The sequence below is a fragment of the Psammomys obesus genome, unplaced genomic scaffold (genome assembly GCF_907164565.1).
Source record: "Psammomys obesus unplaced genomic scaffold, mPsaObe1.curated_primary_1811, whole genome shotgun sequence".
Classification (NCBI taxonomy): domain Eukaryota; kingdom Metazoa; phylum Chordata; class Mammalia; order Rodentia; family Muridae; genus Psammomys; species Psammomys obesus.
In genome coordinates this window covers 12,019,136-12,031,894 of record NW_026590062.1, presented here as the reverse complement: position 1 = coordinate 12,031,894, position 12,759 = coordinate 12,019,136, and the positions used below count along the sequence as shown (strand labels likewise).

The 12,759-nt window shown below is 47.2% G+C and overlaps 1 protein-coding gene across 1 annotated transcript in view; it reads right to left on the bottom strand.

Annotated features, from left to right (window-relative positions):
* Lrrc43 (leucine rich repeat containing 43) overlaps positions 1-5,461 on the bottom strand; it is a 21,069-nt gene extending 15,608 nt beyond the window's left edge. The window contains exons 1-3 of the mRNA XM_055606018.1: positions 5,336-5,461; positions 2,450-2,710; positions 561-671 (exon numbers count right to left, since the gene is read on the bottom strand). Of these exons, the coding sequence (XP_055461993.1) occupies positions 561-671; positions 2,450-2,710; positions 5,336-5,461 (498 nt within the window). The remainder of the gene's footprint in view (positions 1-560; positions 672-2,449; positions 2,711-5,335) is intronic.
* Between the last annotated feature and the right edge of the window lie 7,298 nt (positions 5,462-12,759).

The following is a 12,759-nucleotide window of genomic DNA, read 5'->3' as shown; positions in this document are numbered from 1 at the left end:
AGGAAGGAAGGAAGGAAGGAAGGAAGGAAGGAAGGAAGGAAGGAAGGAAGAAAAAGACCACTGAGCAGTAACCTCCTGGTCCTTCCTCAGAGGAGCAGGTCCTTCCTAGAGGCCCCCATGACCTCTACTGGCTTTTGTTTCTGTGGCCTCTGCACTTCTACATATTTCATTAAGTGTAATTATATATAAGATCTCTCTCTCTCTTTTTAATCTGGCTTCTTTCATCTGATGTGATATTTTCTTGGTGACTATCAGAATGACCTTCCTCCTTTATAAGTGAACAATGTTCTGTTTCATGGAGAGACCACATTTTGTTTTCTGGTCATCTGGCCATAGGTGCTGGGTCATTCCCACTTCCCGGCTGTTTCGAATAGCAGGACTGTGAACACTGGTAAACCAGAGCCTGCTTGAGCCCTTCCTTCATTTCTGTGGGCATAACTGTGAAAGGCTGGAAGTGGGTTATATAACTTGTTGAGGAACATGGGTCTTAGCACACAGCTACCCTAGCCTGAGCTGTGCAAGGGAGAACTTGGGTTCTAAGACCCCATATGAACCTGTACCTTCAATGTTGGGGGTAGATTGTTTGCATCGATTTCCTCAATTTTATTGGCACACAGAACCAACTCCTCGAGCTTTAGAAACTTCAAGAGGTCTTTATCCACTAGAGTCACCTGGAAGGAAAGAAAGGGAAACGGAGGACTCTGGTGAGCCAGGCAGCGCTGGAGTAGAAGCTTGTGACCAGGTCTGCTAGGAAGGTAACAGGTGAATTAGCTACTGTTCTGCCGCTGTGACAAAATGCCATGTCCAAGCAGCTGAAGGAAGAGCTTCTTTTGGCTCATGGTTGCAGAGGGCTAGATGTCCATATGGAGGGAAGGCATGGCAGCAGGAGGTGGGAGCTACCCGTTCACACTCTGACCACACAGAGGAGGCAGAGAGAACAAGGAGGTGGGATGCGCCTACCCCCCCCCCAAAGCCCACCATCATCCATGCACTTCCCGCAGCCATGCTGCACCTCCCAAAGGTTCTATCGCTTCCCCCAGAGAACTGGGAAACAAGTGTTCAGATGCCTGAGTCTGTGAGGGACTTCTCTCAGTCAAAGCAAAACTCGTCCGTTCCAAGTTAAGTCCCAGGCCTTCAACCTCACACTCTTTTCCCTCCTACAGAACCATGGCGTGGTTCTGAAGGGGTTAAAGGCCTCTTCCAGACTCTAAAGGGTCCTGTGTCCTCCCTATGTTGGATTATGGGACTCTTGGGAAACAAGGTTCCTTTCTTCTGTCTATACCACATGAGCCCAAGGAACTACTGCTGTAGGAGAGCAGCCCTCAGGGTAATTCCACCTTGTTGCAAACTGCCATTTAGCTGTTCTTTAGGAAACGCCAGGCATCCTTTCCTCTGCTCCACAGTGTCTCCTGAGACCAGCAGAGGTGCTGGAGCACACATAAACATTCTTTGTCATGGTGTGATTCTCTCTGCATCCTGTTCTCCGAGCCTTGCTTACCTCTAGGTGATACTGAGAACTCAGGCTTGCTTGGATCCCTCTATGGACTCAGAGCCAACCAAATTTTGGGAAATGGAAGAATGGAAGGATGTAGGGAGGTGTGGGTGTGGATGGGAGTGTTTGCATCCATCACATCTATAAGCAACTCAATAAACACATTGTAGTCAGCAACAAGAACTTCAGGAAGTTGTTTTTAGGGCTGTTGGCACTTCTTGATAAATTTTACATCTCCCCCCCCCCCAAAAAAAAAATCATATAATCGTTGGCCTGTCTGGTCTTCCAGAATTACTCTGGGTCAGACAGAGCAGGGTCTACCAGCTGCCTCATCACCCTACCCATGAATCCCAATTTCCTGTGACTTCAAGGACATCAGAAGCCCTTCCTGGCTGGGCTTCCCTTTCCTGCAGTGACCAAGTCTGCCAGTTTGCCTAGGATTGTCGGGCAGGGGGAGTATTCCCCAGGCTTCAGAAAGTCCCGGATAAAGTGGTATGCGTGAGTCACAGACCTGTTTTAATCAAATCACTTCAAAAGCACCTCTCTTCACACTTTAAAGTAAAAAGAGACATTGTGGATCCTTTGGAAGGAGAGCCCACTGCAGTGTGCGCAGGGGGCCAGCCATAGACGATACAGGACTCACCTCCTCTGGGGTTAAAGAGACAGACACATAGGCCAGCTGAGGTGGTGCACACCTTTATTCCCCGTATTCAGGAGGCAGAGGCAGGTAGATCCCTGTAAGTTCGAGGCCAGCTTGGTCTATAGAGTGAGTTCTAGGACAGCCAGGGCTACACAGAGAAACCCTGTCTCAGGGAGAGACAGACAGAGACAGAGAGACAGAGAGAGGGGGTGGGAGGGAGAAACAAAGTCATGGAGGCCCTCCTGCCACCTAAGCTGCTCTAATGGGCAGGGTGTCCCAGCATCGTCATCCACCCAGTGATTACACCCAACACTTACCCCCTTGTCCACTACCCTCAGGGACCGGAAGTAGGAGTAGAAGAAAGTGTCTTTGATCATCTGAGGATTCCGGATGGCCAGTTCTCTCAGGAAACAGTCCTCGGCACTGGAGTCCTTCAGCATGGCCCAAGGAGAGTGGTGGCTTCGCACGAGGCCCAAGAGGGCCTCCACAGTCTCCTCTCCTGCACTCACTGTCTCCTCTTCCTTTGGGACCATTTCCCTCCAGGTGTGCCATGTTCGAGGAAGAAAGCGTGACTTATTCTGCAGAGGTAGAGGTGGAGGCCTTCTCACACTTATTTATTGTGTTGGGCCTGCTTGTGTGCAGACGTGTGCTCACCACAGCAAGCGCACATGGGGCTCTGTGTTATTCAGGGTTCTCTAGAGGAACAGAACTTACAGAATACGAAATCTCTCTCTCCCTCTCCCCCACCGCTGTCTCTCTTCTCTTCTCTTCTCTTCTCTCTCTCTCTCTCTTTCTCTCTTTCACACACACACACACACACACACACATTAAAGGGGATTTATTAGAATGGCTTATAGGCTGTGGTCCAGCTCGTCTAACAATGGCTGCCTACCAACAGAAGGTCCAAGCATCCAGTAGTGGTTCAGTCCATAAGGCTGATATCTCTCATCTAAGTCTTCAGTATATGCCAGAATCCTGAAGAAGTAAGCTCTAATGCTAAGGAAGGAGTGGACTTGCTGGGGAGAGCAAGCAGGCAAAGAGAGCTAGCTTTCTTTTTCTGTGTCCTTTATACAGGCTGCCAGCAGAAGGTGTGGCCAAGATAAAAGTGGATCTTCCCACCTCAAAAGATCCATATTTCAAGAGGGTCTTCTCCCTTCCGATGACTAATTTAAGAAAACAAATTCCTCACAAGACATACCCAGCCACTTAGATTTTAGTTAACCCCAGCCACAGCAGAGTTGACAACCAGAAATAGCCATCACAGGCTCAGAGGACAATTTGCAGGCCACATGGCTCCCAGGGATCAAACTCAGATCATTGGGGTTAACGGGAAGAGCTTTTCACACTGAGCCATCTCCCTGGTCCTGTCTGTTTGAGACAGGGTCTTATGTAGACCAGGCTGGCTTTGAACTCACTGAGTAGCTGATGATTACCTTGATTGTCCTGTTCCCATCTGGAAGTTCAGGGACTACAGGCATGCACCACCACACTAGGTATGATGAGATGCAGGACCTCCAACCTAGGGCTTTGTGAGTGCTAGAGAAGACTCCACCCACTGAGCTACAAGCCTGGCACATGCTAATTATTTTGGGGCAGAGTTTTGCTGTGAAGCCTAGACTGGCCTTGAACTCTTAATCGTCCTGTCTTGGCCTCCCGAGCACTGAGAATACATATATTTGCCATCGACACTGGCAAGACACAGAATAGTTAGAAGACCAAGTTTTTGTTTTCACTTTATTCTGGAGTTGAGAAACTTTGGAGAAATGGCTCAGTACTTTAAGAGTACTCACTGCTCTGCCGGAAGACCCAAGTTCAGTTCCCAGCTCCCACATCAGGCAGCTCAAAAGCACCTGAAATTCCAGCTTCGGGAGATCCAATGTGCTCTTCTGGCCTAAGAGCACCTGCCTTGGCACACACATACCCAAACAGAGACATGGAATTAAAAATAATGTCATAAATCTTTTAAAAATAAATAAAAGGAGATTTTACATTTCACAGGGCACGTATACACAAGTGTGGACAGGAGGCTGAGTGGGCAATCTGGGAAACTTCGAATCCGCAGAAGGAAAGAGACGGCAAGGCAGAAGGAGGGATTTTAGTTCTGTTGAGTAAGAGGTGAGTCTGCTCATCCACTCCCTCCAAGCAACCGCAGCTCTTCGGGTCTCAAGGGCTGTTTGGTGCTGGGGGTAGGGCTAAGGGCCTCACCCCAGACAGACACTGAAAACACCCTGCCAATTAGCTCTGTCTCCCTCCTTAGATAAATCCTTGACGCCCTAAAACTTAGTGCAGTGCCTACCACAGAGCAGGTGCTCAACCTGTGTCTGTTGACTGAACAAATGGAGTGTGTTGGCTTTCCTCTACAGGGGGAAGGCCCAAGTTTTTCTGTTTTACTTAGGGTAGAGTTGGAGAGGGGAGGAGGCCCAGCTGACAGCCGAGCCCATCAGGCTGGTTCAGACCTCTTCAGACCCATTTTGCTTTGTCTAATCTAATCAAAATCTAATCTCCTCACCCCACCCTGTGCACTCAGCTGGTGACAATGATCCCTCTGCATACTGAGCAGGAGGAGTGTGGGAGCTGAACAGGGAAAAAGACTTTCAAGCCCAGACTGATGCCCACCCTCCCACCCTCCCACCCCCGCTGTGCTGACTGCGCCCTTGGCTGTATTTCCTGTCTCCCCTTAGCCTGGAAGCAGGGCAGAGGTTATGTCCTGAGTCCAGCACAGCTACAGAGGGGAAGGAGGGAGGGCGGCAGAGGCAGGAAATCCTTCCCCACATGGATCCTCAGAAAGGGGAAAGCTGGCCCTGTAGCCCCAGAGCACAGGGGAACCATCTTCTACACATCTTATGAGGATCTATAGAGCAAACTGATCAAGACTGAAGCTCTTCAAGAGTCAGGGAAGCGTGGCATCTGGAGTTTGGCCAGCCAGCTGCTCTAGGGTAGCATGAGGACAAAGGTCAGCCTGATGTGTTGCATCCTGGGTGGGTGCTCCCATGGCAAGGTGGACACTTGGTTCCTGCATTCCTTCAGTGTTCACTCCAAACCCCAAACCAGCCACTGCTGAAATGACCACATCCAAACCTGCTCGGTCCAACTCCCAGCTAGGTACTACCTACTTCAGTTCACTCCTCAAGGCTATTCTGGCCCAGTCTCAGCTCCGCCCCTGCCGGATCCTTCCTTCCCTCTGTCCCTGGGAGAGCACGCACCCAGCTCCCGGTGCCACACGGGAATTCGCGAAGACACAGCTTCCTCAGGTGCTCACGCACGGCCTCGCTCAAGGTCCCGGTTGTGTCCTTGGTCACGAAACTATCGCTGGAGTCTCTGGTCGCCATGCTGCACAAGGCAATCTTGTTGCTAGGCAACGCCCCCGGACGCGTTACCCTCGGTGCAAAGCGCAGGGAAACCAACTTTCCCAGGATCAAAAACCCCAGCTAAGCTTCTACTACGGTGGATGGGGCACCTTGCAGCGACAGGCGGTGGACTTCTCTTAGTATAACAATGAGATTCTTTCTCTCCTCCCAAAGATCGGCCATAGAAAGTGCTGACTCTTGTTTTCATTTGTCACATCGGAAGAAAAATTAGTCCAAGGTTAAACATTTTTAGGACCCCAATTAGGGGATCCCAGTGTCGTTCTCCCTACCTCTAGGTGAACTGTTTGAGCACCAGACCCATTTTCCACTCATCCAATCTCGTCTTGCCATCCCCCAGGCACCTCCACACAGTAGGGGATCCCCGCCTGTGGTCTCTGAAATCAATGGGACAAGATGACTCTAACTGGGAAACGCAACATCTTTGTTGAGGTATGATTTATGTATCATAAAAGTCATTCACTCAAAGGGCACAAGTCTGTGATTTTTGGTATATTCAAAGTGCAACTGTAATCTTTTTTTTTTTTTTTTCAAGACAAGAGTTTCTCTGTGTAGCCTTGGCTGTCCTGGACTTCCTTTGTAGACTGCCCCCAGGGGATGACAGCACCACACTTTGTAATCTAGTTATTATCACTGTGATCTAATCATTTTCCCTCAGGTTAAAAACCATGAAGCAAGCCTAGTGTAGTAACATATGCCTTTAATCCCTGCAAACTCAGGAGGCAGAGGCAGGTGGATCTCTGAGTTCCTGGCCAGCCTGATCTCCAAAGTGAGTTTCCAGGCAGCCAGAGTTACATTGAGAAACCTTTTCTCAAAAAAACAAAAACAAACAAACAAACAAACAAAAAAGAAAACACGAAAACAGGGCTGGAGAGATGGCTCAGAGGTTAAGAGCACTGCTTGCTCTTCCAGAGGTCATGAGTTCAATTCCCAGCAACCACATGGTGGCTCACAACCATCTAAAATGAGATCTGGTGCCCTCTTCTGGTGTTCAGATGTACATGCAGGCAGAACATTGTATTGTATACATAATGAAATAAATAAATAAATCTTAAAAAAAAACAAAAACCAGGAAGCCAAGCACCATTCTACCATCCACTCAGCCAATGGCGACCAGTGATGCACTTTGTGTATCCGTGCATTTAACTTCTTCCAAAGGTGGAGTCATATGCAGGATTTGTTGTTGTTATTTTTTAAATGTCTTTTTACTTAGGATATTTGCAAGAGTCATCCACAGAGCCCAGGCTGGTCTCAGACTCACTCGATAACCAAGAAGGCTGTTGACCTGACCCTTCTGCTTCTACCTCCTGAGTGCTGCAACTGCAAGCGTGTGCCGCCAGGCCTGCTTTCACGCCTGTTTTATCATGCGTCAGTTTTCATTATGCTATTTTTGAAATTTAGTTTATGTGTGTGAGTATCTTGCTTGCATGTAAGCTTATGCAAGCCTGGTGTCTATAGAGGCAGAAGAGGGCACTGGATCCTCTAGGACAGGAGTTAAGCTGCCATGTCAGCCCTGGGAACTGAACTGTGGTCTTTCGGAAGAGCAGCCTGTGCCCATGAATGCTTGGCAGTTCCTGCAGTCCCCGGATTAGTGGTTTTAAGTTTCAGTTAAAAGCAAGAAACAAGGACTAAACGCAAACGATCTGGAGAGCTTGTTTAGATCTCCTTGGCTGGCCCTTGGCTACAGGCTGTGGGCAGTGATTTCTGGATGGTCTAGGGGCCCTAGCTGTATGATAGAAGTGCCACACCCACTCAACCCTGTCACACTGTCTTCCTTCTCATCCGTGTTTCATGACAGTGCAATCTACTCTTACTTTTTCCTCGATGCCACAAGTGAGATTCTACCCCAGGGACTTATTCAGAGTTGCTGTGACCTCAAGTTTACAAACCTACAGATGCTGTTTGGACTTATCTTCTTGATGTTTCCATGGCTTATGAGGGTGCCAATCATTTCCTCTGACTTGAAAAACCACTTCTCATTTTGTTCCACGACAGTTTCCCTGTCCTTCCTTCTTGGGTGTACCTTCTTGAACTGAACCCCATGTCACCTTTCTCTTTTTCTTCTGCTGACAGCTCAGGTCCCAGGCTCTATAAGTGATTGTCATCTCTTACAGTGATTGACTGCTGCAGGCTTGCAGCTGTGTCAAGTATAACATACTGATGGCTTCCAAATGGGTATTTCCTGTTCCCTCCTTCATGCTGCTAGTCCAAGTCCAGGGGCCTGCTAACCATCTCCAGTTGTGCTTTACATGCTCCTTCACCTCACAATGTCAAGACAGAATTGCTTTCCTCAAGCCCCAAATGCTCTCATGTTCCTTACAGGACCATCATCTATCCATTTGCCCAAGTCGAAGACCTAGACGTTTCTCTTAATTCCTCCTGTCCCTCCACCTCCACAGCCCGCCATTTTTTCTAGGTTATAACACCTCTTATAACATGTTTCTAGTTCACACCTCTTTGCATCTATACCTGTCACATTACCCTGGCTCATATATGAATATGTGGGCTTGAGATCCAGTCAAGACATTCTTGGGGACATTAAAGTGTAGAGAATAGAATATAGATCAAAGATGGAAACCTTGGAGAGAAAAGAGCCAAGCAGAAAAGTGCTTGGTCTAGAACATTGAGAGGGTGTGATCAGAAAGACAGAGCATGTTGTCACAGGAGGAGGAGAGAGAGGTTTTGGAAGATTCCTGTGCTTGCCACAGCTCAACCAGATTGGATGTTTGTTTTTTTGGAGACAGGATCTCATACATAGCTCTGGCTAGCCTGGAACTCACTATATACACCAGGCTGGCCTCAAATCCACAGACATATATCTGCCTCTGCCTCCTAAGTACTGGAATAAAGGTGTGTGTCCCTATGCCTGGCCCAGTCTGTATTTACTACATGTATTAATATTATGGGGCAGCCTGATGTGGAGATCAGAGGACAGCTTTGGGTCCTCAGGCAGCCCTCTACTGTTCACTGCTGCATACAGCAGGCTGGCTGGGCTGCAAGCTTCAGGGGTCCTCCTGTCTCCACCTTCCAGCTCTCTCAGTAGGAGATCTAGGACTATGGACATGTAATTCTATGCTGAGCATTATATGGACTCCAGGGATTTGTCTTCATGTCTGGACATTGATCACTTATCCACTGAGCCATCCCTACTGCCCTGAACCGAGGTTTTAAGAAAGCAGAAATGGGTATGGGGCTACAGCTCAGTTGGGAGACTTTGTCTTGCATTCCCAAGGACCTGAATTCAATCTTCAGAACCACAAAAAGAAGGTGAAATGATTGGCATTATGGTGTAATAATCGTTGGAATTTTGGCATATCATGGAGGGGTCATGAAAAATGAAATCTGAAAAGAACCAAGAAGGCTGACAACATGAGGTCACTATGGACTGTATTATTTCTCTCTTGTTCACCATTAATTTGCTGGCATAGTGGTGCACTCCTGTAATCCCAGCTCTAGGGAGGTGGAGGCAGGAGGACCACAAGTCTAGGTTACATGGTAAGATCTCTTCTCATGAAAACAATTATCTGTACAAATTTGTCCAAGGTGGGATCAGTTGACACAGTGTCATGAAAAGAGAAAGGACTCATGTATGCCCTGCCCATCACTAAGGATGTATACAAGTCCAATGATTTTTTTTTTTTTTGAGACAGTTTCTCTGTGTAGTCCTGGCTGTCCTGGAACTCACGCTGTAGACCAGCCTGGCCTCCAACCTAGAGATCTGCCGGCCTCTTGTCTCCCACTGCTGGGATGAAAAGCGTGAGCCACTACCACCCAGTGAGGCATTTTCTTCAATGGTGTAGCCACTGGTGAGGGGCTCATGCTGTTGTAACAATTCACCCATGTTCCTCTAAGAAACCTGAGTGAAAGTTAGGTCATTCAAACAAACAAGACATGCAACTAGAAGGGCACTGGCAGGGCAGAGGAAGGAGAATCAGTGGAAGAGGGAGACAAAAGGGCAACTCGTGTGTGCCATGCCCAGCTTACTTCACTTTTGTTGACTGCTTGGCTTCTTGGATGGATCCCCGGAGCCTCAGAAAAGGGGCGATTACTGTACCATAATACTACCTCTAGCCCTGAGGGCTTGCGCAATTACACTAAACCAACTCAAGTACCCAGGATAATTTCTGTATCTTCAAGTAAATTGATTACTAAACCTGATTTCCTCTACAGAGTCCCTTTTGCCACCTACTGTAACATAATCATGGGCACAAAAACAGTGGGTCAGAGTCCTGCCCATTGGCTGGCTTTACCAACCAGAAGATTAGATTAAGTTGGGGTTTGGAGAGTGAAGCAAAGAGCACGGGCAAACCACTCTGTGGAAAGTATGGCTGAGACAGTCATAGTGTTTGCGTGCAATCCCAGACCTGGGAGGCAGAAAGAGCCTTGGGATTTTTTGAGGCTAGCCTTTGCTACATGGTAAATTCCAAGACAGCCTGGGCTAAGAGTGAAACACTTCCAGAACCCAAAACCAAAAGGAAAGTGGGTGAGAAAAAAGAAAAGAGAAGCTGGAAGCAAAAGTGGGATTGAAAGTGACGAGAGTTCCTGGCTAAACCCCCCTCTGTAGGATATCATGGGGATTATACACAACCTCATTTCTGAGCTCTGGACTCCAATGTCATGGTTCATATGTCACAGAACCGAGGCCTGATGGCATCCAAGCAAACTCTTCTTAACAAAACTCTCAACTTCCTCTCTGCAGACTTCTCTTCCCTCGTCACACGCCATCTGCCCAGCTGCTTCCTCACAGCCTGGAAGTTATCTGTGATCCATGACCATATCAGTCTAACAGCTCTGATGCTTCATCTCCATCTGCTCTGCTCCAATCCAGGCTGCCTCGCCTCTTACCTGGAGAGCTGAATAACTTCGCTCCGGCTCTCCTGAGGAAGTCTTAAGATTTCCACTCCTCTCTTCACTCGGCAGCCCACCAGATCCTGTATGTCTCTATCTAAAGATATCTGGCAGTGTCTCATTGAACTTAGGAGAAAAACCCAAGGTCTTTATCTTGGCCTTGAGGTCCTTTGTGCCAAGCCTCTGGCCACATTTCCATCGCCCTCTCTTTCTCCCACTTCACTCCACATATCATGGCCTTCTTCCTGTTTGCGGAAGAACATGAGTTCATTTCTGCAGCAGCCCACTGTCTCCAGATCTTTCCACAGCTATACTTTCTTATCCTCCAGGTCTCAGTTTTAAAATCAACCAATCAATTAATTCCTAAGTCGTTTGTTTTAGATGGTATCACACTGTAACATAGGCTGTCCTGAAACATACTATGTAATCCAGATTGGCTTCAAACTTACTGTGAGCCTCCTGCCTTGACCTTCTAAGTGATGGAATTGCAAAACCATCATGCCTGGCTTCTGGTCTCAGTTTATTCGATCCCTTGACGGAAGGTACTTTAGACATCACTCTCTAGCTAACCATGAAGTAGTTATTAAGAGTTTTATTATTTCTGGGTGTTTTCTTATTTGTGAATACATTTTAATCCTGCCTTTTGACATCCAGAATTTTGAGTCCTTAAGGTCAGGGACTTTGCTGAGCTTTTATGTCCTGAGTTGACATAGTTGACACCTAAAATATGAATAATTTTGGAGTACTTTCTCATGGCACCTCCTAGGCAGCCACCTATATCAAGATGAAGCTGAATATGTCTTCCCTGCCACCTGTCACCAGGAGCTCATTGAAGTGGACAATGGTTACAAATTTTGTACTTTCTGTGAGAAGCGCATGGCTGTAGAAGTAGCTGCTGATGCTCCAGGTGAAGAGTGGAAGGGTGGTCCAAATCAGTGGTAGGAACGACAAGCAAGGTTTTCCCATGAAGCAAGATGTCTTGACCCAGGGCAGAGAGAGTGCTCCTGTTGACTGAGGGGTATTCTTTTCTTCCTCCTCCTCCTCTCCTTCTTCTCCTTTTCCTTTTCCTCCCCCTCCTTCTTCTCCTTTTCCTCCCCCTCCTTCATCTTGAGATATGGCTCCTATATGTGCCCCTGGATGTCCTGGACCTAATTCTTTAAACCAGGCTAGTCTCAAACTTGGAGATCCACCTGCCTTTCTGCTTCCTGAGTGCTGGGGTCAAAGGTTGTGAGCAATAAGGATCATCTCGTTATGGAGCAAGGAGAAGTAGAGGGAGGAAGCAGAAGTCTGTTCAGGAAGCATTGTGGGTGCCAGGCTGAGGGGTCTCACTTTTCTATTGTTTTAAAAAAAAATGGAGAGAAATGTATTTCTGGACTGACAAGACTACTGTGCCTTGGTGGCTAAAAGAGCCAGTGGAATCTAGAAGCTTTTCCATCTCTCTAAAGGAAACTATTAACTTGTCAGAAATCCCTTATGTAAAGGTGAGAAGCCAGGACCAAAGCACCCAAAATTTGTGTCCTGCGGCACAAACACCAGTGTATTGCTCTGAAGAAACAATGCACTAAGGAAAACGAGGCTATAGAATGTATTAAAGTTTTGGCCAAGAAGGAAGCCAAAGAAAAATGCCAGGAACAGATTACCAAGAGATATAGGCTGTGCTCACTAAGCGCTTCTAATCCTAAATCAGAGTTCAATCTGTTTTTTTTTTTTTTTTGGTTTGTTGAGATATGGTTTCTCTGTGTAGCCTTGGCTGTCCTGGACTCGCTTTTATAGACCAGGCTGGCCTAGAACTCACAGAGATCCACTTGCCCCTGAGTCTCTGAGTGCTGAGATTACAGGCATGTGCCACCATGTCCGACTTTAAAACAGTTTTTAACAGCAGCAGATAAGTCAGGTGCAGTGCCACTTATCCTAGCACTTGGGATTACAGACAGATATGCAGAGGCAGGCATATCTCTGTGAATCTGAGGCCAGCCTGGTGAATTCTGGGACAATCAGGACTACCTACATAAAGAGACTCTGTCTCAAAAAACCCCAAACCAAACAAACCATCAAAAACAAACAAACAAACAATGAGGGAGCAGGATACGGCTGGGATACAGAGTTAATAAAACGTAACTAATAATAAAAATAAAAAAAGAACAAACAAATAGAAACCCTACAAAAGAACTAACAAATAAACGATTAGACCTTGAATCTCTAAAAACAAACAAACAAGAATAAATGGCAATCTAGGAGATGGTTCAGTGTTTGCTGCTCTCATAGAGGACCAGAGTTCAATTCCCAGTATCCACATCAAGCTCACAACTGCCAACAACTACAGCTCCAGGAGGACTGGCCTCCACAGGCACTGGTAACATATACACACACACACACACACACACACACACACACACACACACACACACACACAC